The sequence below is a fragment of the Hyla sarda genome, chromosome 4, assembly GCF_029499605.1.
Source record: "Hyla sarda isolate aHylSar1 chromosome 4, aHylSar1.hap1, whole genome shotgun sequence".
Taxonomy (NCBI): domain Eukaryota; kingdom Metazoa; phylum Chordata; class Amphibia; order Anura; family Hylidae; genus Hyla; species Hyla sarda.
In genome coordinates this window covers 27,662,632-27,686,823 of record NC_079192.1, presented here as the reverse complement: position 1 = coordinate 27,686,823, position 24,192 = coordinate 27,662,632, and the positions used below count along the sequence as shown (strand labels likewise).

General features: G+C 46.5%; 1 protein-coding gene across 1 annotated transcript in view; it reads right to left on the bottom strand.

Moving 5' to 3' along the window:
- LOC130367336 (complement C3-like) overlaps nt 1–24,192 on the bottom strand; it is a 163,079-nt gene that overhangs the window by 121,680 nt on the left and 17,207 nt on the right. The window contains exons 8-13 of the mRNA XM_056569745.1: nt 16,355–16,457; nt 16,153–16,273; nt 14,285–14,400; nt 13,051–13,191; nt 11,747–11,953; nt 7,293–7,493 (exon numbers count right to left, since the gene is read on the bottom strand). Of these exons, the coding sequence (XP_056425720.1) occupies nt 7,293–7,493; nt 11,747–11,953; nt 13,051–13,191; nt 14,285–14,400; nt 16,153–16,273; nt 16,355–16,457 (889 nt within the window). The remainder of the gene's footprint in view (nt 1–7,292; nt 7,494–11,746; nt 11,954–13,050; nt 13,192–14,284; nt 14,401–16,152; nt 16,274–16,354; nt 16,458–24,192) is intronic.

Sequence of the window (24,192 nt, the reverse complement as noted above, 5' to 3'; positions counted from 1 at the left end):
CCTGTCCCGGCGCGCGCGGCCCCGCTCCCTAGGGCGCGCGCGCGCCGGGTCTCTGCGATTTAAAGGGCCACTGTGCCGCTGATTGGCGCAAGTGGTTCTAATTAGTGTGTTCACCTGTGCACTCCCTATGTATACCTCACTTCCCCTGCACTCCCTCGCCGGATCTTGTTGCCATTGTGCCAGTGAAAGCGTTTCCTTGTGTGTTCCTAGCCTGTGTTCCAGACCTCCTGCCGTTGCCCCTGACTACGATCCTTGCTGCCTGCCCCGACCTTCTGCTACGTCCGACCTTGCTTCTGTCTACTCCCTTGTACCGCGCCTATCTTCAGCAGTCAGAGAGGTTGAGCCGTTGCTAGTGGATACGACCTGGTCACTACCGCCGCAGCAAGACCATCCCGCTTTGCGGCGGGCTCTGGTGAAAACCAGTAGTGACTTAGAACCGGTCCACTAGCACGGTCCACGCCAATCCCTCTCTGGCACAGAGGATCCACCTCCTGCCAGCCGGCATCGTGACAGTAGATCCGGCCATGGATCCCGCTGAAGTCCCTCTGCCAGTTGTCGCCGACCTCACCACGGTGGTCGCCCAGCAGTCACAACAGATAGCGCAACAAGGCCACCAGCTGTCTCAACTGACCGTGATGCTACAGCAGCTACTACCACAGCTTCAGCAATCATCTCCTCCGCCAGCTCCTGCACCTCCTCTGCAGCGAGTGGCCGCTTCAGGCCTACGACTATCCTTGCCGGATAAATTTGATGGGGACTCTAAATTTTGCCGTGGCTTTCTTTCTCAATGTTCCCTGCACTTGGAGATGATGTCGGACCAGTTTCCTACTGAAAGGTCTAAGGTGGCTTTCGTAGTCAGCCTTCTGTCTGGAAAAGCTCTGTCATGGGCCACACCGCTCTGGGACCGCAATGACCCCGTCACTGCCTCTGTACACTCCTTCTTCTCGGAAATTCGAAGTGTCTTTGAGGAACCTGCCCGAGCCTCTTCTGCTGAGACTGCCCTGTTGAACCTGGTCCAGGGTAATTCTTCCGTTGGCGAGTACGCCGTACAATTCCGTACTCTTGCTTCTGAACTATCCTGGAATAATGAGGCCCTCTGCGCGACCTTTAAAAAAGGCCTATCCAGCAACATTAAAGATGTTCTGGCCGCACGAGAAATCCCTGCTAACCTACATGAACTCATTCATCTAGCCACTCGCATTGACATGCGTTTTTCCGAAAGGCGTCAGGAGTTCCGCCAGGATATGGACTTTGTTCGCACGAGGCGTTTTTTCTCCCCGGCTCCTCTCTCCTCTGGTCCCCTGCAATCCGTTCCTGTGCCTCCCGCCGTGGAGGCTATGCAGGTCGACCGGTCTCGCCTGACACCTCAAGAGAGGACACGACGCCGCATGGAGAATCTCTGCCTGTACTGTGCCGGTACCGAACACTTCCTGAAGGATTGTCCTATCCGTCCTCCCCGCCTGGAAAGACGTACGCTGACTCCGCACAAAGGTGAGACAGTCCTTGATGTCAACTCTGCTTCTCCACGTCTTACTGTGCCTGTGTGGATATCTGCCTCTACCTTCTCCTTCTCTACTATGGCCTTCTTGGATTCCGGATCTGCAGGAAATTTTATTTTGGCCTCTCTCATCAACAGGTTCAACATCCCGGTGACCAGTCTCGCCAGACCCCTCTACATCAATTGTGTTAACAATGAAAGATTGGACTGTACCATACGTTTCCGCACGGAGCCCCTCCTAATGTGCATCGGACCTCATCACGAGAAAATTGAGTTTTTGGTCCTCCCCAATTGCACTTCCGAAATTCTCCTCGGACTACCCTGGCTTCAACACCATTCCCCAACCCTGAATTGGTCCACTGGGGAGATCAAGAGTTGGGGTTCCTCTTGTTTCAAGGACTGCCTTAAACCGGTTCCCAGTTCTCCTTGCCGTGACCCTGTGGTCCCCCCTGTAACCGGTCTCCCTAAGGCCTATATGGACTTTGCGGATGTTTTTTGCAAAAAACAAGCTGAGACTCTACCTCCTCACAGGCCTTATGACTGTCCTATTGACCTCCTCCCGGGCACTACTCCACCCCGGGGCAGAATTTATCCTCTCTCTGCCCCAGAGACTCTTGCTATGTCTGAGTACATCCAGGAAAATTTAAAAAAGGGCTTTATCCGCAAATCCTCCTCTCCTGCCGGAGCCGGATTTTTCTTTGTGTCCAAAAAAGATGGCTCCCTACGTCCTTGCATTGACTACCGCGGTCTTAATAAAATCACGGTAAAGAACTGCTACCCCCTACCTCTCATCTCTGAACTCTTTGATCGCCTCCAAGGTGCCCACATCTTTACCAAACTGGACTTAAGAGGTGCTTATAATCTCATCCGCATCAGAGAGGGGGATGAATGGAAAACGGCATTTAACACTAGAGATGGACACTTTGAGTATCTGGTCATGCCCTTTGGCCTGTGCAACGCCCCTGCCGTCTTCCAAGACTTTGTTAATGAAATTTTTCGTGATCTCTTATATTCCTGTGTTGTTGTATATCTGGACGATATCCTGATTTTTTCTGCCAACCTAGAAGAACACCGCCAGCATGTCCGCATGGTTCTTCAGAGACTTCGTGACAATCAACTTTATGCCAAAATGGAGAAATGTCTGTTTGAATGTCAATCTCTTCCTTTCCTAGGATACTTGGTCTCTGGCCAGGGACTACAAATGGATCCAGACAAACTCTCTGCCGTCTTAGATTGGCCACGCCCCTCCGGACTCCGTGCTATCCAACGTTTTTTGGGGTTCGCCAATTATTACAGACAATTTATTCCACATTTTTCTACCATTGTGGCTCCTATCGTGGCTTTAACCAAAAAGGATGCCAATCCTAAGTCATGGCCTCCTCAAGCGGAAGACGCCTTTAAACAGCTCAAGTCTGCCTTTTCTTCGGCTCCCGTGCTCTCCAGACCTGACCCATCTAAACCCTTCCTATTGGAGGTTGATGCCTCCTCAGTAGGAGCTGGAGCGGTCCTTCTACAAAAAAATTCTTCCGGGCATGCTGTTACTTGTGGTTTTTTTTCTAGGACCTTATCTCCGGCGGAGAGGAACTACTCCATCGGGGATCGAGAGCTACTAGCCATTAAATTAGCACTTGAGGAATGGAGGCATCTGCTGGAGGGATCAAGATTTCCAGTTATTATTTACACCAATCACAAGAACCTCTCCTATCTCCAGTCTGCCCAACGGCTGAATCCTCGCCAGGCCAGGTGGTCTCTGTTCTTTGCCCGATTTAATTTTGAAATTCACTTTCGGCCTGCCGATAAGAACATTAGGGCCGATGCTCTCTCTCGTTCCTCGGATGCCTCGGAAGTAGAGCTCTCTCCGCAACACATCATTCCTCCTGACTGCCTGATCTCCACTTCTCCAGCCTCCATCAGGCAAACTCCTCCAGGGAAGACCTTCGTCTCTCCACGCCAACGCCTCGGAATCCTCAAATGGGGTCACTCCTCCCATCTCGCAGGTCATGCGGGCATCAAGAAATCCGTGCAACTCATCTCTCGTTTCTACTGGTGGCCGACTCTGGAGACGGATGTTGTGGATTTTGTGCGAGCCTGCACTGTCTGTGCCCGGGATAAGACTCCTCGCCAGAAGCCCGCTGGTCTTCTTCATCCTCTGCCTGTCCCCGAACAGCCTTGGTCTCTGATTGGTATGGACTTTATTACAGACTTACCCCCATCCCGTGGCAACACTGTTGTTTGGGTGGTCGTTGATCGATTCTCCAAGATGGCACATTTCATCCCTCTTCCTGGTCTTCCTTCAGCGCCTCAGTTGGCAAAACAATTTTTTGTACACATTTTTCGTCTTCACGGGTTGCCCACGCAGATCGTCTCGGACAGAGGCGTCCAATTCGTGTCAAAATTCTGGAGGGCTCTCTGTAAACAACTCAAGATTAAATTAAACTTTTCTTCTGCCTATCATCCTCAATCCAATGGGCAAGTAGAAAGAATTAACCAGGTCCTGGGTGATTATTTACGGCATTTTGTTTCCTCCCGCCAGGATGACTGGGCAGATCTTCTACCATGGGCCGAATTCTCGTATAACTTCAGAGTCTCTGAATCTTCCTCCAAATCCCCATTTTTCGTGGTGTACGGCCGTCACCCTCTTCCCCCCCTCCCTACTCCCTTGCCCTCTGGTTTGCCCGCTGTGGATGAAATATCTCGTGATCTTTCCACCATATGGAAAGAGACCCAAAATTCTCTCTTACAGGCTTCATCACGCATGAAGAAGTTTGCTGATAAGAAAAGAAGAGCTCCCCCCAAGGTATGGCTCTCCGCTAAATATGTCCGCTTCCGTGTCCCTAGCTACAAATTGGGACCACGCTATCTTGGTCCTTTCAAAATTTTGTGCCAGATTAATCCTGTCTCTTACAAACTTCTTCTTCCTCCTTCTCTTCGTATTCCTAATGCCTTTCACGTTTCCCTTCTTAAACCACTCATCATCAACCGTTTCTCTCCCAAACTTGTTTCTCCCACTCCTGTTTCCGGCTCCTCGGACATCTTCTCCGTAAAGGAGATACTGGCCTCCAAGAAGGTCAGAGGGAAAACTTTTTTTTTTGGTCGATTGGGATGGTTGTGGTCCTGAAGAGAGATCCTGGGAACCTGAGGACAATATCCTAGACAAAAGTTTGCTCCTCAGGTTCTCAGGCTCTAAGAAGAGGGGGAGACCCAAGGGGGGGGGTACTGTTACGCCGAGCGCTCCGGGTCCCCGCTCCTCCCCGGAGCGCTCGCTACACTCTCGCTACTGCAGCGCTCCGGTCAGATCCACTGACCCGGTGCGCTGCGATACCGCCTCCAGCCGGGATGCGATTCGCGATGCGGGTGGCGCCCGCTCGCGATGCGCACCCCGGCTCCCGTACCTGACTCGCTCTCCGTCGGTCCTGTCCCGGCGCGCGCGGCCCCGCTCCCTAGGGCGCGCGCGCGCCGGGTCTCTGCGATTTAAAGGGCCACTGCGCCGCTGATTGGCGCAAGTGGTTCTAATTAGTGTGTTCACCTGTGCACTCCCTATGTATACCTCACTTCCCCTGCACTCCCTCGCCGGATCTTGTTGCCATTGTGCCAGTGAAAGCGTTTCCTTGTGTGTTCCTAGCCTGTGTTCCAGACCTCCTGCCGTTGCCCCTGACTACGATCCTTGCTGCCTGCCCCGACCTTCTGCTACGTCCGACCTTGCTTCTGTCTACTCCCTTGTACCGCGCCTATCTTCAGCAGTCAGAGAGGTTGAGCCGTTGCTAGTGGATACGACCTGGTCACTACCGCCGCAGCAAGACCATCCCGCTTTGCGGCGGGCTCTGGTGAAAACCAGTAGTGACTTAGAACCGGTCCACTAGCACGGTCCACGCCAATCCCTCTCTGGCACAGAGGATCCACCTCCTGCCAGCCGGCATCGTGACACAAATGTTCCGAATGCTGTGTTCACGCAGTGGGGGTTGGTCACGCCCCCTTGTGATGTCACGGTCACGCCCCCTCAATGCAAGTTTATGGGAGGGGGCATGGCTGGGATGGCACGAGGGGGCGTGGCCGACCCCCACAGCGCAAGCACAGCGTTTGGAGCATTTCCTACCTCTTTAACCCCATGAAAGCTATTTGAGCAAGGATATTTTTTATTAGTCAAATTGTCACAAGACAATGGGGAAGAAAATATGTGCTGTGTTTTGAAATGTTACGCCTATGTAGAGCTCTGCCAATTCTTGTTGGATTTATCAAAAGGCGCATGTGGCTCTGTGTCTGCCATTGGGCCATGCTCCACAGGAAGTTCTTTTCTATTTGAATTTCTTTTCTGTCTGACCACTGTGCTCTCTGCTGACACCTCTGTCCGTCTCAGGAACTGTATATAGAAGGAGCAAATCCCAATAAACCTCTCCTGCTCTGGACAGTTCCTGACATGGACAGATATGTCAACAGAGAGCACTGTGGTCAGACTGGAAAGAACTACACAACTTTCTGTGGAGCATACAGCAGCTGATAAGTATTGGAAACATTTAGATTTTTAAATAGAAGTAACTAACAAATCTGTTTAACTTTCTGGAACCAGTTGATTTAAAAAAAAAAATGTTTTCTACAAGAGTACCCCTTTAAGGATGGCGACTATGCGTAATACATTGAGAACATGTTCTGTCACAAAAAAATATGGTCTAGGGGTGGTCTAATCATTATTTCTGTGTTTGTCTCTATCTGCCTTGCTTCTGGCTTTTTTTTAACTCCTTCTTATTTGTTAGATCTGACCTCTACAGTGTTCTGAAAAGTTTTCCGCAACTTGTTAGTGGCACCACTAACGTGCATTTTGACCAATGTTGTCTAGATTTAGTAAAACAAAAAGCAAAAAAGAAAAACCTTTTGGGTGGTTTTCCACATGGCTTTATTTATTTATTAAATTTTTAAATGAAAATGCCATTTTTTTAACCAATAGTTGGAAGTGGATCCAGCATGAAGAATTATAAGTCCTTCCTTTGTATTTCCTATTCCTTTAAATCCACTTCTGACATTGGCTCAAAAAGTAATCTGAAAGAAAACTGCCACATAAAGTGCAACATTTTTCTATAATATACAGTGACCTACGACCTACGATGGCCCCGACATACGATGGCCTCTCAGAGGCCATCGCATGTTGAAGGCAGCATCAACATACGGTGCTTTTTTATGTCGGGGCCATCGCATAAACGGCTATCCGGCAGCACAGACTGGTTCAGCTACCACCGGATGGCCATTTAAGGTGCCCCGTGTGGTCCGGTGAGTGTCCCTCACCTGTCCCTGACGGAACGTCAGGGACAGGTGAGGGACACTCACCGGACCGTCCTTTTCACGCTCCGCTGCATGACCGTCACTCTCCTTCGTCGTCATAACATCGCCTCGCACGCCCTCCGGTCATCCAATAGGGGCGACGTGATGACGGCGATGGAGAGCGACGATCCTGGCTAGCGGTGACAGTCCAGAACGGCGAGGACACCCGGGACGTAATGACAGTGACGATCCAAGGCAGCAATGACGGTCCGGAGCGGCGGGGACACGTGAGTATAACTTTCCATATTACTGTTGCACGGATCCCTCAACATACGATGGATTCAAGTAACGATGGTTCATTTTGAACAAATTACCATTTTATGTTGAGGGATCACTGTACTGTGTGTGAACAGACTTTAAAAAAAATTGTAAAATAGTAATATATATGCGCTGTAAGCAACATAAAGATCAGAGATGATGAAACATATAAATAATATAGACACTACTATTATACATTTTGGGTGCTGTTACTAAATAGACTTACCGTCCCCATGCAGGAATCGGTGCCCTCTACCAAGATGGAGTCGGAGACAATTTCCGTCCCGGTGGTAGACTTTATAGTACAATATGCCACAATGCGGAAAGACGGCATAAATTCCTCTGTAATATCTGATATAACTATGTCAGTATGGTCACCATTCCGTTTCACCCGATCACTTCTTATGATCTTCCCCTTGTTCAGAATCTCAAGAAATGAACATTTCAAAGAAACAGATAAGAGCAGATTAATAACATTAAAGGGGTCGGTCGTGGGGTAACAAGGTGCATGATAAATCAATGGAGAGATAGTCTCATACAATGGGTGTTGTGACCGGGGGTGGGCAGGGAGAGTGAGCCCTAAACTGTCCCTAGTAACATTCTCCCTGTCTACTTGCCCATCCAGTGGATCGACAACTTGGAGCCGGTCCCTGCCTGTGCTAAAGTGAAGCTGGCAGAAACAGAACGGAAAAACTACCAGACAACCAGATATATGAAACAGAATATAATTTGCGACCAAAAAAAAACAACAAAACCCTCCATTTTACAAGGAAAACCCCAAAAGGGGGCGTGATCACTTGAGAAAGGGGGCATGTCCCGACAAAAGGGGTGTGTCCCCAACAGTTTTTAAAAATCACAACATATTTACTAAGGTTTCCACAAAAAATGTGGTGGATTTGAGCTGGGATAAAGCCGACAGATCAGAACAGTTGTAGGGAAAAGTGTAAAATGTAGGGAAACATTAGTAAATACCTTAGGAAAATACCTGTCGGGAGTCAAAACCCACAAAGAAAACTACACAATACTCTTAGTAAATAAACCCCAATGAGCTACATGGCTCTAGTGCACTAAGAACCAGGTCTAAACCAACTGAAAGAGTCAGGTGGTTACTTTTAGGAAACAGAGACCATGGGGGGTAAGCATCTCATGAAGGCCTACAAAGTGTGTCTCCACCTCTCCTAGGTTGGGCATTACACAACCTGGCATGGATGGTTTTTATTCTAGAAATAAAATGGATATGGCAAAAAAATAACCAGTTCTGTTAGAAGTTTAAATGTCAACTCTGCACTTCTAGATCCCTTTTTTGTTCTGGACTTCCACCTAAACACATGGATTGATGTTCCCGTGCTGTTTGGAAAGTTGTTGTGAAGGAATGACTAGTGAAATTCAAGAGGTTGTTTCTAACAGCCACCACGCCCCCATCCATAGACTTGCTGTTACGCCGAGCGCTCCGGGCCCCCCTCCTCCTCCGGAGCGCTCGCGGCGTTCATCTTCCGTTAGCAGCGCCCCAGTCAGACTCGCTGACAGGGAGCGCTGCTCTGAGTCCCCCGGCGGGGATGCGATCCGCGCGGCAGGACGTGCCTGCCCGTGGGTCGCATCCCGTTCTTCTCACCTGTTCCGTTCCTCGGCTGTCACGTCCCGGCGCGCGCGGCCCCGCTCCCTAGGGCGCGCGTGCGCCGTCTCTCTGAAATTTTATGGGCCAGTGCACCATTAATTGGTGCCTGGCCCAATCAGTTGTTAATCACTCCCATTCTATATAAAAACCCACTTCCCCTTCATGTCCTCCCTGGATCTTGTTGCCCTAGTGCCCTGAGAAAGCGTTTTGTGTATCCCAAGCCTGTGTATCCAGACCCTTGCCATTGCCCCTGATTACGACCCATTGCTGCCTGCCCTGACCTTCTGCTACGTCCGACCTTGCTCTTGCCTTGTCCCTATGTACCGCGCCTGTCTCAGCTGTCAGTGGGGTTGAGTCGCTAACGGGTGGAATGACCTGGGGGTTACCTGCCGCTGCAAGTCCATCCCGCTTTGCGGCGGGCTCTGATGAAAACCAGTAACCCCTTAGACTCCGTTCCCCTGGTATGGCCCACGTCATCACCTCACTCACACAGAGGATCCACCACCAGTGTCCTCTCCGCATACCAGTCCGGATCCTGACACTTGCATTGAGGGGGCAAAGTGTGACATCACAAGGGGCGTGGCCGTGACATCACGACCCCTGCAGCCCTAATGCAAAGATCACACAGTACTTTTTTTCAGGCATATTTGATTGTAAAATATGCATCCACAAAATTGTGAAACAAATGCGTCTGTATTATTAACAATAATGTTCTCTAAGTAAGTCTAGGAGAAAGTAGTTGTCTGTGCACACAGTATGTAAACATGCTGATGTTAACCCCTAGAGGACAGAGGACTGCACTCCCTGGCTGCCTGTACTTGGCGCACCAGGACGTACATGCATGTCCTGAGTCTCGACACAGTAGGAAGCAGTGGTCGACATACCCCTTCCATGCATTTCCATGGGAGAGCCCGAGATACAGCATTCATGTATCTCTGGCTCATCCCAAAGAGATACACGAAGGGAGCATGTAAGCCACAGCATTGTGCCAGGGTCGTTCAGTGCACAAGGAGAGCTGGGGCACCGGGCATGAGATTGCAGAGGATAGGAGATAAATTGTCCTCCGCCACAGTACTTCTTTAAATCAGCCCTCTCATTAAAAATATTTTTTGCTATTGCACTCCTTATGGTAAATAAAAAAATCTTTCTAATGTACTTTGTTTAAAAAATAATGAAGATTTCCATGTTTTATTTGTGTTAAAAAAAAATCTGCTACTAAGTGTCTCCCTACTTGTCCAGAGCACATCTCCCCCATCTTTTGCACATACTTTGGACTCCTGTTGGCCTGGCAGAAGTCCAAAATCAGGAAAAGCAGTCTGTAGTGCTGAGAGGGGTGTGTGCGGCCTTAGCCAGTCATAGCTCATCTCACACTGAACTGCTCTGGGCTGTGTTTAGCAGAGTGAGGGAGGAAGTTCTCCCCTGTATGGCTTCAGATTATTTCACGTCTGCTGGGAAACTAAGCTGGACTGAGCAGAAAATACAGAGCAATATGAAGGTAGAAAACTAAAAAATAACAAAAATAAAGGCAGGGGGTTGGTTTATCATGGTGGGGCAGTGAACTGGGAGGATTATAACATTTTACAAGATCATGAGAGGAACTCTTTAAGCATTTCTCTAGAATTAATATTACACTTTAACTAAACCAGTAAGATGATATTCAAATATATCTGCTGTAAACTTAGTCAACTTTTAGTTAAGTGACTAAAAGGAGACTAATCCAGACATTCAAGGGTCAATTTTGGTATTGTCACTCCTCTGTATAGAGTACACATCTGGTCATACTTATCAAGCGGAATAGTCTGCAGATTCTAATGAGGGTGCTCACTAGTATATAGACATACACGTACAGCAAAAGTTTGTCAGAAAGGAAAAGTGACACTCACCCATAAGAAGAAATCTTCTTATCTTTATTTCAGTTGTGCAGATACATATGTGCATACAGACAGACAGCAGGAACAATACCAAGCGGCTACAACCGTTTCAAGTATCAGAGCACACTTCTTCAGGCCGATGAACCAATGTCTTGAAACAGCTGTCGCTGATTGGTATCGTTCACTCTGTCTGTTTGTATGTCCTACCGCGGCACATATGTGTCTGCACAACTGAGATAAAGATAAGAAGATTTCTTCTTAAGGGTGAGTGTCACTTTTGCTTTCTGACAAACTTTTGCTAAAACTAGACTAAAACAATTCAGCTGACTTAGGGTATGTTCACACTACAGAGTGTGAACGGAATCTCCGATCGCAGAATTCCGTGAGTGGAGATTTAGCCTGGCAGCCGACGGCGGCGGTAGGACCGCGCGGCACTGCGCCGTCACTATTGACGGCTATGCAGTAATCGCGGACTTCTGTGCAAAGAATGAACATGTTCTTTCTTTGCGCAGAACAATTTCAGAGGCGGAATTGTCCGCCGCTGAAATTCCGCAGAGTGAACGGGTCTCGCGGAGACCCATTCAGACTAATGTTAAATTCTCACTGCTGAATTCCGCTCGCGGAATTCCGTAGTGTGAACATACCCTAAAAGGGAATTGACATGTTATCCCCCATCCAAACATGTCTGATTGTAGGGGTCCCGCCGCTGGGGACCACCACGATCTCGGCTGCAGCTTCCCAGACATCCGATACACGGAGCGAACTTTGGACTGGCTCTGCAGGGCGGAGGCTTGTGATATCACAACCGTGCCCCACTCGTGATGTCACGGCCATGCCCCTCAATGCAAGACTATGGGAGGGGGCATGGCGGCTGTCACGCCCCCTCCCATAGACTTGCATTGAGGGGGCGTGTCCATGATGTCACGAGCGGGGCACGGCTGTGACGTCATGAGCCTCCGGCACTGCACCCAATGCTCAATACAAACGCTGGGTGCAGCAGGGAGATTGAGGGGAGCCCCAGTGGTGGGACCCCCGCGATCAGACATCTTATTTCTTATATGTCTAGTTGTGGAGTACCCCTTTAAATACGACTAAAACGAAATCAAAATTTGCTGTCAAAATGAACACTTTGATGGATGAAAATCTCATAGTTACTGTACATGTCTTAGCCGCAAAAATCCAATATCTTCTTACCAAATAGGTGAAATACTGGTCCTGGTCACTCCATCCTGCATCTTCTTTAGAGACAATGATGGTCATGAAGAACTTTTCTCTAGGCCTTATTTTGTAGGATGAGGGATTAATGAATAGGACCTTTCCAGATTCTTGCCTTTTAGCCTTGGCTACAAATGAGGCAGATGCTTGCATTTCAACAGGTAGAGAAGGGAGAGCTGTTTTGACCTAGAAAGAAAACCAATTGAATTGAACCACAGCTTTTAGAGGAATATACCTGAGAGTCCAACCTAATGCCCCACAATGTGGATCCAGAGAAAGGTAAACCATCCTCTATGACATAGTGAAAAATAGTCTCATACCGATGAAAATAAAATACAAGACAACCCATCGGCCTAAATGTGATATTACTGGAATATTGAGCCATTTTTACATCATTTAATCAATTAAACAATCATGGCGACCAAATTAATTTGGTGGATTTGCTACAAATCTGCTGTCGATCTGATTTAGATTTGGCGGCCAATTCGGATTCTGTCCCATACTAAGAATATACTATACTAAGTGATAATGCATAGCACTGCCACATACACTGCTTTTTCCCAAGAAAAGTAAGCAGACATGCAAAGAACTTGCTGCTTACTGTAGGGGCTCCAGTTATGTCCTTTTTGAAGTTTGGGTGGCTATCTATGCTACCACGCCATTTTATACCTTGCTCCTTCAGGAACATATGTTAGGCCAAGTGGTGTAACCATTTGCTTCCCTCTGGGTGGTGATCATCTGGTGGGCCAAATGAACTTGTTCATCTCTACTCGCAACAATCTGGGGCAATACTTATATGGTAAAGAATAATTTCAATGCTAGCAGTGAATTAATTTTTCTTTGGATTTACATACAAACCCAAAGTAGAAGTGGTGAGGAGGTGTCAATCTAGTTTTTCCCCCCCAAGGAAGCTAGAGAATGACTATACATGCTCTTTAAAGGGGTACTCCACTGGCCAGCGTTCAGAACACTTAGTTCTAAACGCTGTGTGTGCACTGCGGGATTCGGTCACGCCCCCCTCGTGACATCACGCTACGCCCCCTCAATGCAAGTCAATGGGAGGGTATGCGTGGCACCAGTCACGACCCCTCCCATAGACTTGCATTTAAGGGGTGTGGCGTGATGTCACGAGGGGCCGCGGCCGACCCCCACAGCGCGTACACAGCGTTTAGAGCTAAATGTTCCAAATGCTGGCCAGTGGAGTACCCCTTTAATGTGGAAAGCCAGTTTGCACAACTAGAAATACAAGGAGATTCCAGGTTTTTTTTTCATCTCTTCCTTACCGTAATTTGGATGGAGAATGTATCCAATCTGGTATTGATTCTCAGGTGACTAATTCCATCTTCATCACTCATTCCTCTAACATCTCTTGACACTATTGGAATCTTTTTGGCAGGAGTACCATCAGGATAAGTGACAAGAACCTGATAGACCCAATGGAGAAAGAGTAACGTTAGACCTCATTGGGCAATGCATAACCCCTCAATATTAACAACAAGTTAGATGTAGTAATATATATTGCTTACATAGTCACTGTTGATCTCATAGAACCTTAGATGTTGGGTGGCAGTGTTTCGCCATATGGTTCTTAAAATATATATATACAGTGACCCCCCGACCTATGATGGCCCCGACATACGATCATTTCAACATACGATGGCAGCATCAACATACAATGCTTTTGTATGTCGGGGCCATCGCATAAACGGCTATCCGGCAGCGCAGACTGCTTCAGCTGCCACCGGATAGCCGTTTACGGTGCCCCGTGTGGTCCGCTGACGATCACTTACCTGTCCTCGGGGCTCCGGCGCGTCCTCTTCAGGATCCCCTGCATCGTCGGCGCTCTCCATCGTCGTCATCACGTCGCTGTGCACGCCGTCCCGTCATCCAATAGGAGCGGCGTGCGTAGACAGAGAGCGAGGATGCCGGGGAAGCAGAGGCCTTGCCGGAGTGTTGGGGACACCCCGGTGGACGTGGCGACAGTGATGGAAGGCGACATCCATGGCAGCGGTGATGAGCGGTGACGGTCCGGAGCGGCGGGGACAGGTGAGTACAACTTCCTCTACCAGTGGTCTTCAACCTGTGGACCTCCAGATGTTGCAAAACTACAACTCCCAGCATGCCCGGACAGCCAACGGCTGTCCGGGCATGCTGGGTGTTGTAGTTTTGCAACATCTGGAGGTCCGCAGGTTGTAGACCACTGTCCTATACTTTACATTGCACGGATCCCTCAACATACGATGGTTTCAACAAACGATGGTCCATTTGGAACGGATTACCATCGTATGTTGAGCGACCACTTGTATATATATATATATATATATATATATATATATATATATATATATATTTATTTATTTTATATATATATATATATATATATATATATATATTTTTTTTTTTTTTTTTTTTTCTTATTATTATTATTATTATTACTTTTTTTTTTTTTTACTTTTGGGAAGTAAAAAGATAAAAGTTTCTAATTTAGAGGACAATAAATAAAAGCAATCTAGATACCTTCAGATCCAAGTAATATCCAGGCGTGAAATAATTTGGTGTTTGGGTTAAGAAGATTTTAAATGGAGATTTCACAAAAGGAATGTTTTCCAGTCTGGGGTTCTGCATATGATTTCCTAAAATAGACAAATATTTAGTGAACAACAGACCCCACGTTGTCTATATACAATACACAGCAATGGAAAAACATTTCCGAACTCTTTAAGCACCGGTGATGTTGGCCGCCATGAATAATCAGACAAGATATACGGTATGTCTCATCGTCCTGGTCACTTACCTTCCGCTCCTGTCCTTCCTTTTTCCTTCCCTCTTTTACCTTTTTCTGTTCAGCTCCTCTTCTCTGAGGTTCAATCTATTTTTGGTGAATTTTATTAACTTTTTACTTACTACTTTACTTATTACTTTAAATGTATTTACTCCTGAGAATAAAGTATTAATAATTTGTTTATATTTATCTACTTATTGGCTGTGATATACCCAAAGACCTTATCCAGTGAATCATGCTGAATGCAGTTCCCGAGGGAGTGGAACATGACACAGGGAGGATCCCTGATACTATTTAAATCCCTTTTTCAGAGTTCCCTGTTTAACAAATGTAAAAATTAAAGGAGTTCTGCAGCATAATGCAACTAATCCCCTATGTGCAGATTAGAGGCTAAGTGTCTGATCACAGGGGGTCTGAACGTTGGGACCCCCCACGATCTCCTAAATGGGGCCTCGTCTCTTGGACAACAAGCCCCCTCCATGTATCTCTATGGGAGAGACGGAGATACAACATTCGTGCATTCCTGAGGGGACGGAGGTCTCCTCACCTGCCTCCGTCCGGCTCCCAGCGTCTCCTGCTCTGGTCTGATATGGAGCAGACCAGAGCAGAAGATCGCCGATAATATTGATCAGTGCTATGTACTATGCATAGCACTGAATAGTATTAGCAATCAAATTATTGCTATAGATAGTCTCCTATGGGGACATAAAAAGTGTAAAAAAAAAAAAAGTTGAAATATGTAAAAATAAAAAGTAAAAAAAAGTGAAAAATCCCCTCCCCCAAAAAGCGTAATTTTTAAAAATAAACATATTTGGTATCGCCGTGTGCGTAAATGTCCGAACTATCAAAAAGTAATGTCAATGATCCCATACAGTGAACGGCGTAAACGTAAAAAAAAAAAATTCCAAAAATGCTGCTTTTTTGTCTCATTTTATTCCAAAAAAAAATTATTTAAAAATTATCTAAAAGTTTTATATATGCAAATGTGGTATCGATAAGAAGTAGAATGATGGCGCAAAAAATGAGCCCCCACACCACCTTATATACGGAAAATTGAAAACGTTACAGGTGGTCAAAATACGGAGATTTTAGATTACTGATTTTGTGCAAAAAATGTTTGATTTTTTTTAAGCGGTACAAAAATATAAAAGTATCTAGCCATGGGTATCATTTTAATCGTATTGACCCACAGAATAAAGAACGCATGTCATTTTTACCATAAAGTGTACAGTGTGAAAACGAAACCCTCCAAAATTGTGGTTTTCATTTAAATTTCCTCCCTAAAAAAATATTTTTTGGGGTTCGCCGTACATTTTATGGTAAAATGAGAGGTTTCATTACAAAGTACAATTGGTCACACAAAAAACAAGCCCTTATATGGATCTGTAGATGGAAATATAAAACAGCTATGGATTTTAGAAGGCGAGGAGGAAAAAATGAAAACTCAAAAATAAAATTGCCCTGGTCCTTAAGGTCAAAATGGGCTTGGTCCTTAAGTGATTAAGAACTAGTTTCATTATTATTATTTTTTTTAAACACTGATCCACATTAGGAAGATACTTTAATAATATCCAGTTATTGGTCTCTTGCTTCTTCCACTAACCTGAGTCAGAAAAAACCGAGGCAGCCACGTAGAGGGTAAAATCTAGTAAATCTTCTGGCTTTCTGAAGTTATTCAATAATTCTTTCCTTTTGATATCAAAACGCCCTTTCCCGTTAGAAATCTGAAAGAAAATAAAAAATTAGGTAGGATTAATATGTAAGTAACCCAGCAAGTGGTCAAATTACCAAAGGGTTTTCATTACCTCCACTTGTTTTAAGGTTTCTGTAAGACGTTCTTTCTCATTATTCTTCTTCAATCCAAACATGACAAAAGCTTTTCCATGTAGTGGTAGGTGAATATTGTACCTGTAAGGTATTAACAATTACTACACGACTCGCAGAGGAACAAATACTTCAATAAATACTTCAATGTCGACGTACTCAATTGTCCTCGGGTCTTCCTGGCAAAAGGAGAGAACCACCCCTTACTTTTCTCAGCTCAACCTTATGGAGTGCGAAAACATTTCCTTCCCTCTCTAAGGTGTGGACTCCCTGGTCCAGTAAGAAAACTCCTCTTCAGTCTCTTAAAGGGGTTATCCAGGAATAGAAAACACAGCTAATTTCTTTCAAAAACAGCTCCATGTCTGTCCCCAGGTTGTGTTTGGTTTTACAACTTGGCTCCATTTTCTTCAACTGAGCTGCAGAACCACACCCAACCTGGAGACAGACAGGGAGCATTTTTTTGATAAAAAGTAGCTGTGTTTTTCTATTCCTGGATAACCAGTTTTACTCTTCCTGGTACAATGAGAGGATTCTCCTCTGTCCCCTCTAAGTTCTTGCTGGTACGGTAGGAAAACCTCCGGCACCATGAGAAAACGTTTCCTTCCCTCTTTCAGGTTTCCCTAGTACAATGGGGAGGTTTTCTCATTGTACTAGGGAAATCTAAAACTCTTTAAAGGAGAACTCCAGGATGTGCAAATTATCCCCTTTCCTAAGGATAGGGGATAAGTGTTAGATCGCTGCGTCCAACACACCCCTCCGTGCAGTTCTATGGCAGAGCCGGAGATTTCCGAAAGCAGCGATCCAGCTCTGCCATAGAACTGCATGGAGGGTGCGTGTCGGCCGCCGCTTCCTGCGGTAGTCAAAAATGCCCATTCCATGCAGGGAGCTGGAGCTCTGTTCGGGAGATCGCAGGGGGCCCTAACGGTCGGACCCCCCGCGATCTAACACTTATACCCTATCCTTAGGATAGGGGATAATTTGGACATCCCGGAGGTATCCTTTAATCTATAATTTCTTTATCTAACTGTTTTTTGTTTTAGATAAACAATAGACAATATAACAATACAACAATCCGGCTCACAGATCCTTCAAAGCTTGAAACAATTGTTAGACAAATAGTCATACTAAAATAGAAAGTAAATAGTGAGGTAAAAAGTCATGAAAAGGGCTTATGTGAGCTTATTGGACCAAATTGGAGCTGTCAGATGATATGGCTAATGAGTAAAATGTAGTTAGAACAAAGAAATTGGAGGGCGCTAGGGATTCACGAAAGTGTATAAGGCTAAGACCAGATGGGGGTTGGAGAATGGTAGGGCGGTAGGGGGGAAGGGTAGGGATGTAGGGGGGGAAGGGTAGGGATGTAAGGGGGAAGGGAGAGGGGCTACTTGGAGTGACGGGGAGCTCTCTTGAGCAACCTTGACAGCTTCAAGGACATACCCTTCCCTCCTTTAGGTCTCCCTGGTTCTGTGATAGAACTTCTCCTTTCCCCTTTATGGTCTCCTGGGAACTGTGAGAAAACCTCTCATTTACTCTGTAAGGCAAGGGTGTCAAACATGCGGCATACAATGAATATTTTTGCGGCCCGAGCAGAGCCAGTGCTTGCCCTGCAGTGGCAGATCCCCCCATCACTATTAAGGACATCCCTGTGTCCCGAAAGATGTTTTCGGGACACAGGAATACCCCCGACAACTCTCAGCGGCCCCACATTAAGTTTAAAAATGCAGGGGCCGCCGGGAGATAGCGCACGCCGGAACGTCAGTGATGTCCCGTGCGTGCGCCCATAGCAACGGAAGCGCGGAGGAGCAGAACATGGAGGTGGAAGATGCGCGCTGTCAGCTTCAGTGCTCAGACCACCCCTGTGGTGTGGTGGTCAGAGCACTGAAGTGGGGCAGTACACAGGCATACAGCATCCAGCCATACACTGTATATGGCTGGAGGCTGTATGTCTGTGGGGGAACATATTGCACCTAATGTGGGGAACTATACTGCACCTAATGTGGGGGAACTGTACTGCACATAATGTGTGGGGAACTGTACTGCACCTAATGTGGGGAACATATTGCACCTAATGTGGGGAACTGTACTGCACCTAATGTGGGGGAACTGTACTGCACATAATGTGTTGGGAACTGTACTGCACCTAATGTGGGGAACTATACTGCACCTAATGTGGGGGAACTGTACTGCACCTAATGTGGGGGAACTGTACTGCACATAATGTGTGGGGAACTGTACTGCACCTAATGTGGGGAACTGTACTTCACCTAATGTGGGGAACTGTACTGCACCTAATGTGGGGAACAGTACTGCACCTAATGTGGGGAACTGTACTTCACCTAATGTGGGGAACTGTACTGCACCTAATGTGGGGAACAGTACTGCACCTAATGTGGGGGAACTATACTGCACCTAATGTGGGGGAACTATACTGCACCTAATGTGGGGAACTATACTGCACCTAATGTGGGGGAACTGTACTTCACCTAATGTGGGGGAACTATTCTGCACCTAATGTGGGGAACTGTACTGCACCTAATGTGGGGAACTGTACTGCATCTAATGTGGGGAACTGTACTGCACCTAATGTGGGGGAAGTATACTGCACCTAATGTGGGGGAAGTATACTGCACCTAATGTGGGGGAACTATACTGCACCTAATGTGGGGAACTATACTGCACCTAATGTGGGGGAACTGTACTTCACCTAATGTGGGGGAACTGTTCTGCACTTATGTGGGGAACTGTACTGCACCTAATGTGGGGAACTGTACTGCACCTAATGTGGGGAACTGTACTGCACCTAATGTGGGGAACAGTGCTGCACCTAATGTGGGGGAACTACACTGCACCTAATGTGGGGGAAATATACTGTACCTAATGTGGGGGAAATATACTGCACCTAATGTGGGGGGGGGGACTGTACTGCACCTAATGTGGGGGAACTGTACTGCACCTAATGTGGGGGGAACTATACTGCACCTAATGTGGGGGAACTATACTGCACCTAATGTGGGGAACTGTACTGCACCTAATGTGGGGAACTGTACTGCATCTAATGTGGGGAACTGTACTGCATCTAATGTGGCGAACAGTACTGCACCTAATGTGGGGGAACTATACTGCACCTAATGTGGGGGAACTATACTGCACCTAATGTGGGGAACTATACTGCACCTAATGTGGGGGAACTGTACTTCACCTAATGTGGGGGAACTGTTCTGCACTTATGTGGGGAACTGTACTGCACCTAATGTGGGGAACTGTACTGCACCTAATGTGGGGAACTGTACTGCACCTAATGTGGGGAACAGTACTGCACCTAATGTGGGGGAACTACACTGCACCTAATGTGGGGGAAATATACTGTACCTAATGTGGGGGAAATATACTGTACCTAATGTGGGGGGGGGAACTGTACTGCACCTAATGTGGGGGAACTGTACTGCACCTAATGTGTGGGGAACTATACTGCACCTAATGTGGGGGAACTATACTGCACCTAATGTGTGGGAACTGTACTGCACCTAATGTGGGGGAACTATACTGCACCTAATGTGGGGGAACTATACTGTACCTAATGTGGGGGAAATATATTGTACCTAATGTGTGGGAATTGTACTGCACCTAATGTGGGGAACTATACCGCACCTAATGTGGCCCATGTTAGCCTATGAGTTTGACATGCTTGCTCTAAGGGTACATTCCATTCACATCACGATTTTGCCATACTGTTTTCAATTTTTTTTTTTTTGGAAAACGTATCCTACAAAACACTATGCAAACTCATCATTTAAACCGTATGTGGTTTAAATTTTTATGTCCAGTTGCATCAGTTTTTGTAAAAAAATTAATAAAAACAAGTATATGTTTTTAATTTAAAAAAAATGTATTCCAATAAAGATTCCATTTTTTTATTGAAATTTCAAGGGAAATAGCAAGTTCTATTATTTTTCAAAAGGGTCAATACTTCTACTGAGCATGTGCAAGACAAAACTGTATACAAAAATCTGTGTGCCACTACTGACACATACGCTTTGCATACAGTTTGCATTGACTTCAATGTTAACAGATAATGGATGCTGTCCATATATGGTTTTGAAAAAGGACACAAAATCTACGGTTTGCTGTCCGGGAAAAAAAGGACAAGCACAAAACCATACACAACCGGATGCATCTCAATGTCTACGGTTTCCGATTCGGCAGCTTAGAGTTTTCATAAACAAAACCGTATAAGGGAACCATAGGAGAAAATCGTGATGTGAATGTTCCCTTAGCTCTTCCTGGTACATTGGGAGATATCTCCCCTTCCCGATTCTGGGACAGTATGTGAACTCTTCTTCTATCTCTGAGGTCTTCCCAGTAAACCCTGTAAAGCTGGGTTGACATCACGTTTTCTTAGTACGGGGATCCAGCTGAAGGGAGTAAAAACCGGGCACTCCCGTATCTCAGTCGGACCCGCCCCCCTTCTCATTTATTTGAGTCAAACAGTGACTCCGGTCGGCTCATTTTTGCCCCGTATCCAGTTATCTCACCGGACTGAAAACCGCAGCATACGACGGTTTTCAAACCATCAGAAAACCGGATACGGGGCAAAAATGAGCCGGGATACAGGAGCGCCTGGTTTTCACTCCCCCCCCCCAGCCGGATCCGGTCCCCGTACTAAGTAAACGTCATGTGAACCCACCCGAAATCCTCCCAAGGAATTGTTAGAAGTTCAATGAATAGGGAAACATCAATAGCTTCTTCTTCCACTTGGAGTAAGTTGTAGAGAAAAAAGGAGAAGGCTTCTGTATTGGATTATTTCAAGTACAGTGATCCCTCAACTTACAATGGCCTCAACATACAATAGTTTCAACATACAATGGTCTTTTTTAGACCATCGTAACTTGAAACCAGACTCAACATACAATGTACAGTCAGGACAGTCAGGATCTGTGAAACGTGTCACAGCTGGAGGAACCGACCAATCAGAATGGGCATTCACTGGTAAATCACCTGTATTACTGAAGTGCATGCACCGACTGGCGGTCTGGTAGCGCCCCCCGCAGTACAGGGAGGAACTACAAGTTCTGTACTACTCCTTACCTATGCCAGGGTTAGCTGCTCCTTTTGGACACCAAGTAAGGGCGGCTCCATTTGGGACACTGTGTGTACTGTATAGGACCCTGAAGAAGCTCCTGTCCTCTACATAAACCATTGTTTCCCAACCAGGGTGCCTCCAGCTGTTGCAAAACTACAACTCCCAGCATGCCCGGACAGCCAACGGCTGTCCGGGCATGCTGGGAGTTGTAGTTTTGCAACAGCTGGAGGCACCCTGGTTGGGAATCACTGACCTAGACAGTGATTTACAGCTCCCAGCAGATCTTTATTACTTTTCTATGTAAGGATTTGCTTTATCTATATTAGTTATCTACTTATTTTTCTTTAATCCTCACTTTTTCCTATTTTTGGATGACATTTTGGTGGCTTCATAACCAATTACCAGGTTTCCATAGAGTCATGGTCTCAACATACAATGGTTTCAACATACAATGGGCGTCCTGGAACCGATTAATATTGTAACTTGAGGGACCACTGTAATATAACATTTTATAATAAATGTAATAATAAAAAAAAACTATATAAATGAAGAAGAGGTAAAAAAAAATATTCAATGTACTTTTAGGGGGAAGATTTATCAAAACCCGTCCAGAGGAAAATTTGCCCAGTTGCCCATAGCAACCAATCAGATCGCTTCTTTCATTTTGCAGAGGACTTGTTAAAAATGAAAGGAGCGATCTGATTGGTTGCTATGGGCAACTGGGCAACTTTTCCTCTGGACAGGTTTTGATAAATCTCCCCCTAAGGGGGAGATTTATCAAAACCTGTCCAGAGGAAAAGTTACCCATAGCAACCAATCAGATCGCTTCTTTCATTTTTAACAAGGCCTCTGCAAAATGAAAGAAGCGATCTGATTGGTTGCTATGGGCAACTGGGCAAATTTTCCTCTGGACGGGTTTTGATAAATTTCCCCCTTAGTGTATGTATCCTGATATTAAATTTATATCTGTAGACCAAACAGATGCCAAAAAAACGTCCTTTTAGTTGTTATACATTGGTTTCTGCCGATAATTTTACTATAAAGACCTATTTGTCTTACGGGCAGCTAAATGTGTGGCATAAAGCTGTATACGTCAGAGGCATCCGAGGTAGTGTGAACAAAGCCTTGGAAGAATAGTAACCGTAACATACATGGATAAATAACAGCTGGTATCTAAGTATCCGATATACACGGTAAAAAAAACATAAAAGGGGTACTCCGCTGGAAAAAAAATTTTTTTTTATATAAATCAACTGGTGCCAGTAAGTTAAACAGATTTGTAAATTACTATGATTAAAAAAAATCTTAATCCTTCCAGTACTTATCAGCTACTATATGCGCCACAGGAAGTTCTTTTATTTTTGAATTTCTTTTCTGTCTGACCACAGTGCTCTCTGCTGACACCTCTGTCCATTTTAGGAACTGTCCAGAATAGTTATAAATCAACTGGTGCCAGTAAGTTAAACAGATTTATAAATTACTTCGATTAAAAAATCTTAATCCTTCCAGTACTTATTAGATGCTATATGCTCCACAGGGAGTTCTTTTCTTTTTGAATTTCCTTTCTGTCTGACCACAGTGCTCTCTGCTGACACCTCTGTCCATTTTAGGAACTGTACAGAATATAAAATCAACTGGTGCCAGTAAGTTAAACAGATTTGTAAATTACTTTGATTAAAAAAATCTTAATCCTTCCAGTACTTATCAGCTACTATATTGTTACGCCGAGCGCTCCGGGTTCCCGCTCCTCCCCGGAGCGCTCGCTTCACCTCCTCCGCTGCAGCGCCCCGGTCACGTCCTCTGACCCGGGGCGCTGCGATCCTGCTGCTAGCCGGGATGCGATTCGCGATGCGGGTAGCGCCCGCTCGCGATGCGCACCCCGGCTCTCCTACCTGACTCGCTCCCCGTCTGTTCTGTCCCGGCGCGCGCGGCCCCGCTCCCTAGGGCGCGCGCGCGCCGGGTCTCTGCGATTTAAAGGGCCACTGCGCCGCTGATTGGCGCAGTGGTTCCAATTAGAGTTATCACCTGTGCACTCCCTATATTACCTCACTTCCCTTGCACTCCCTTGCCGGATCTTGTTGCCTTAGTGCCAGTGAAAGCGTTCCTTGTGTGTCCCTTGCCAGTGTTTCCAGACCTTCTGCCGTTGCCCCTGACTACGATCCTTGCTGCCTGCCCCGACCTTCTGCTACGTCCGACCTTGCTTCTGCCTACTCCCTTGTACCGCGCCTATCTTCAGCAGCCAGAGAGGTGAGCCGTTGCTAGTGGATACGACCTGGTCACTACCGCCGCAGCAAGACCATCCCGCTTTGCGGCGGGCTCTGGTGAAAACCAGTAGTGGCTTAGAACCGGTCCACTAGCACGGTCCACGCCAATCCCTCTCTGGCACAGAGGGTCCACTACCTGCCAGCCGGCATCGTGACAGTAGATCCGGCCATGGATCCCGCTGAAGTTCCTCTGCCAGTTGTCGCTGACCTCACCACGGTGGTCGCCCAGCAGTCACAACAGATTGCGCAACAAGGCCAACAGCTGTCTCAACTGACCGTTATGCTACAACAGTTGCTACCACAGCTTCAGCAGTCATCTCCTCCGCCAGCTCCTGCACCTCCTCCGCAGCGAGTGGCCGCTCCTGGGATACGCTTATCCTTGCCGGATAAGTTTGATGGGGACTCTAAGTTTTGCCGTGGCTTCCTTTCCCAATGTTCCCTGCATCTGGAGATGATGTCGGACCTGTTTCCCACT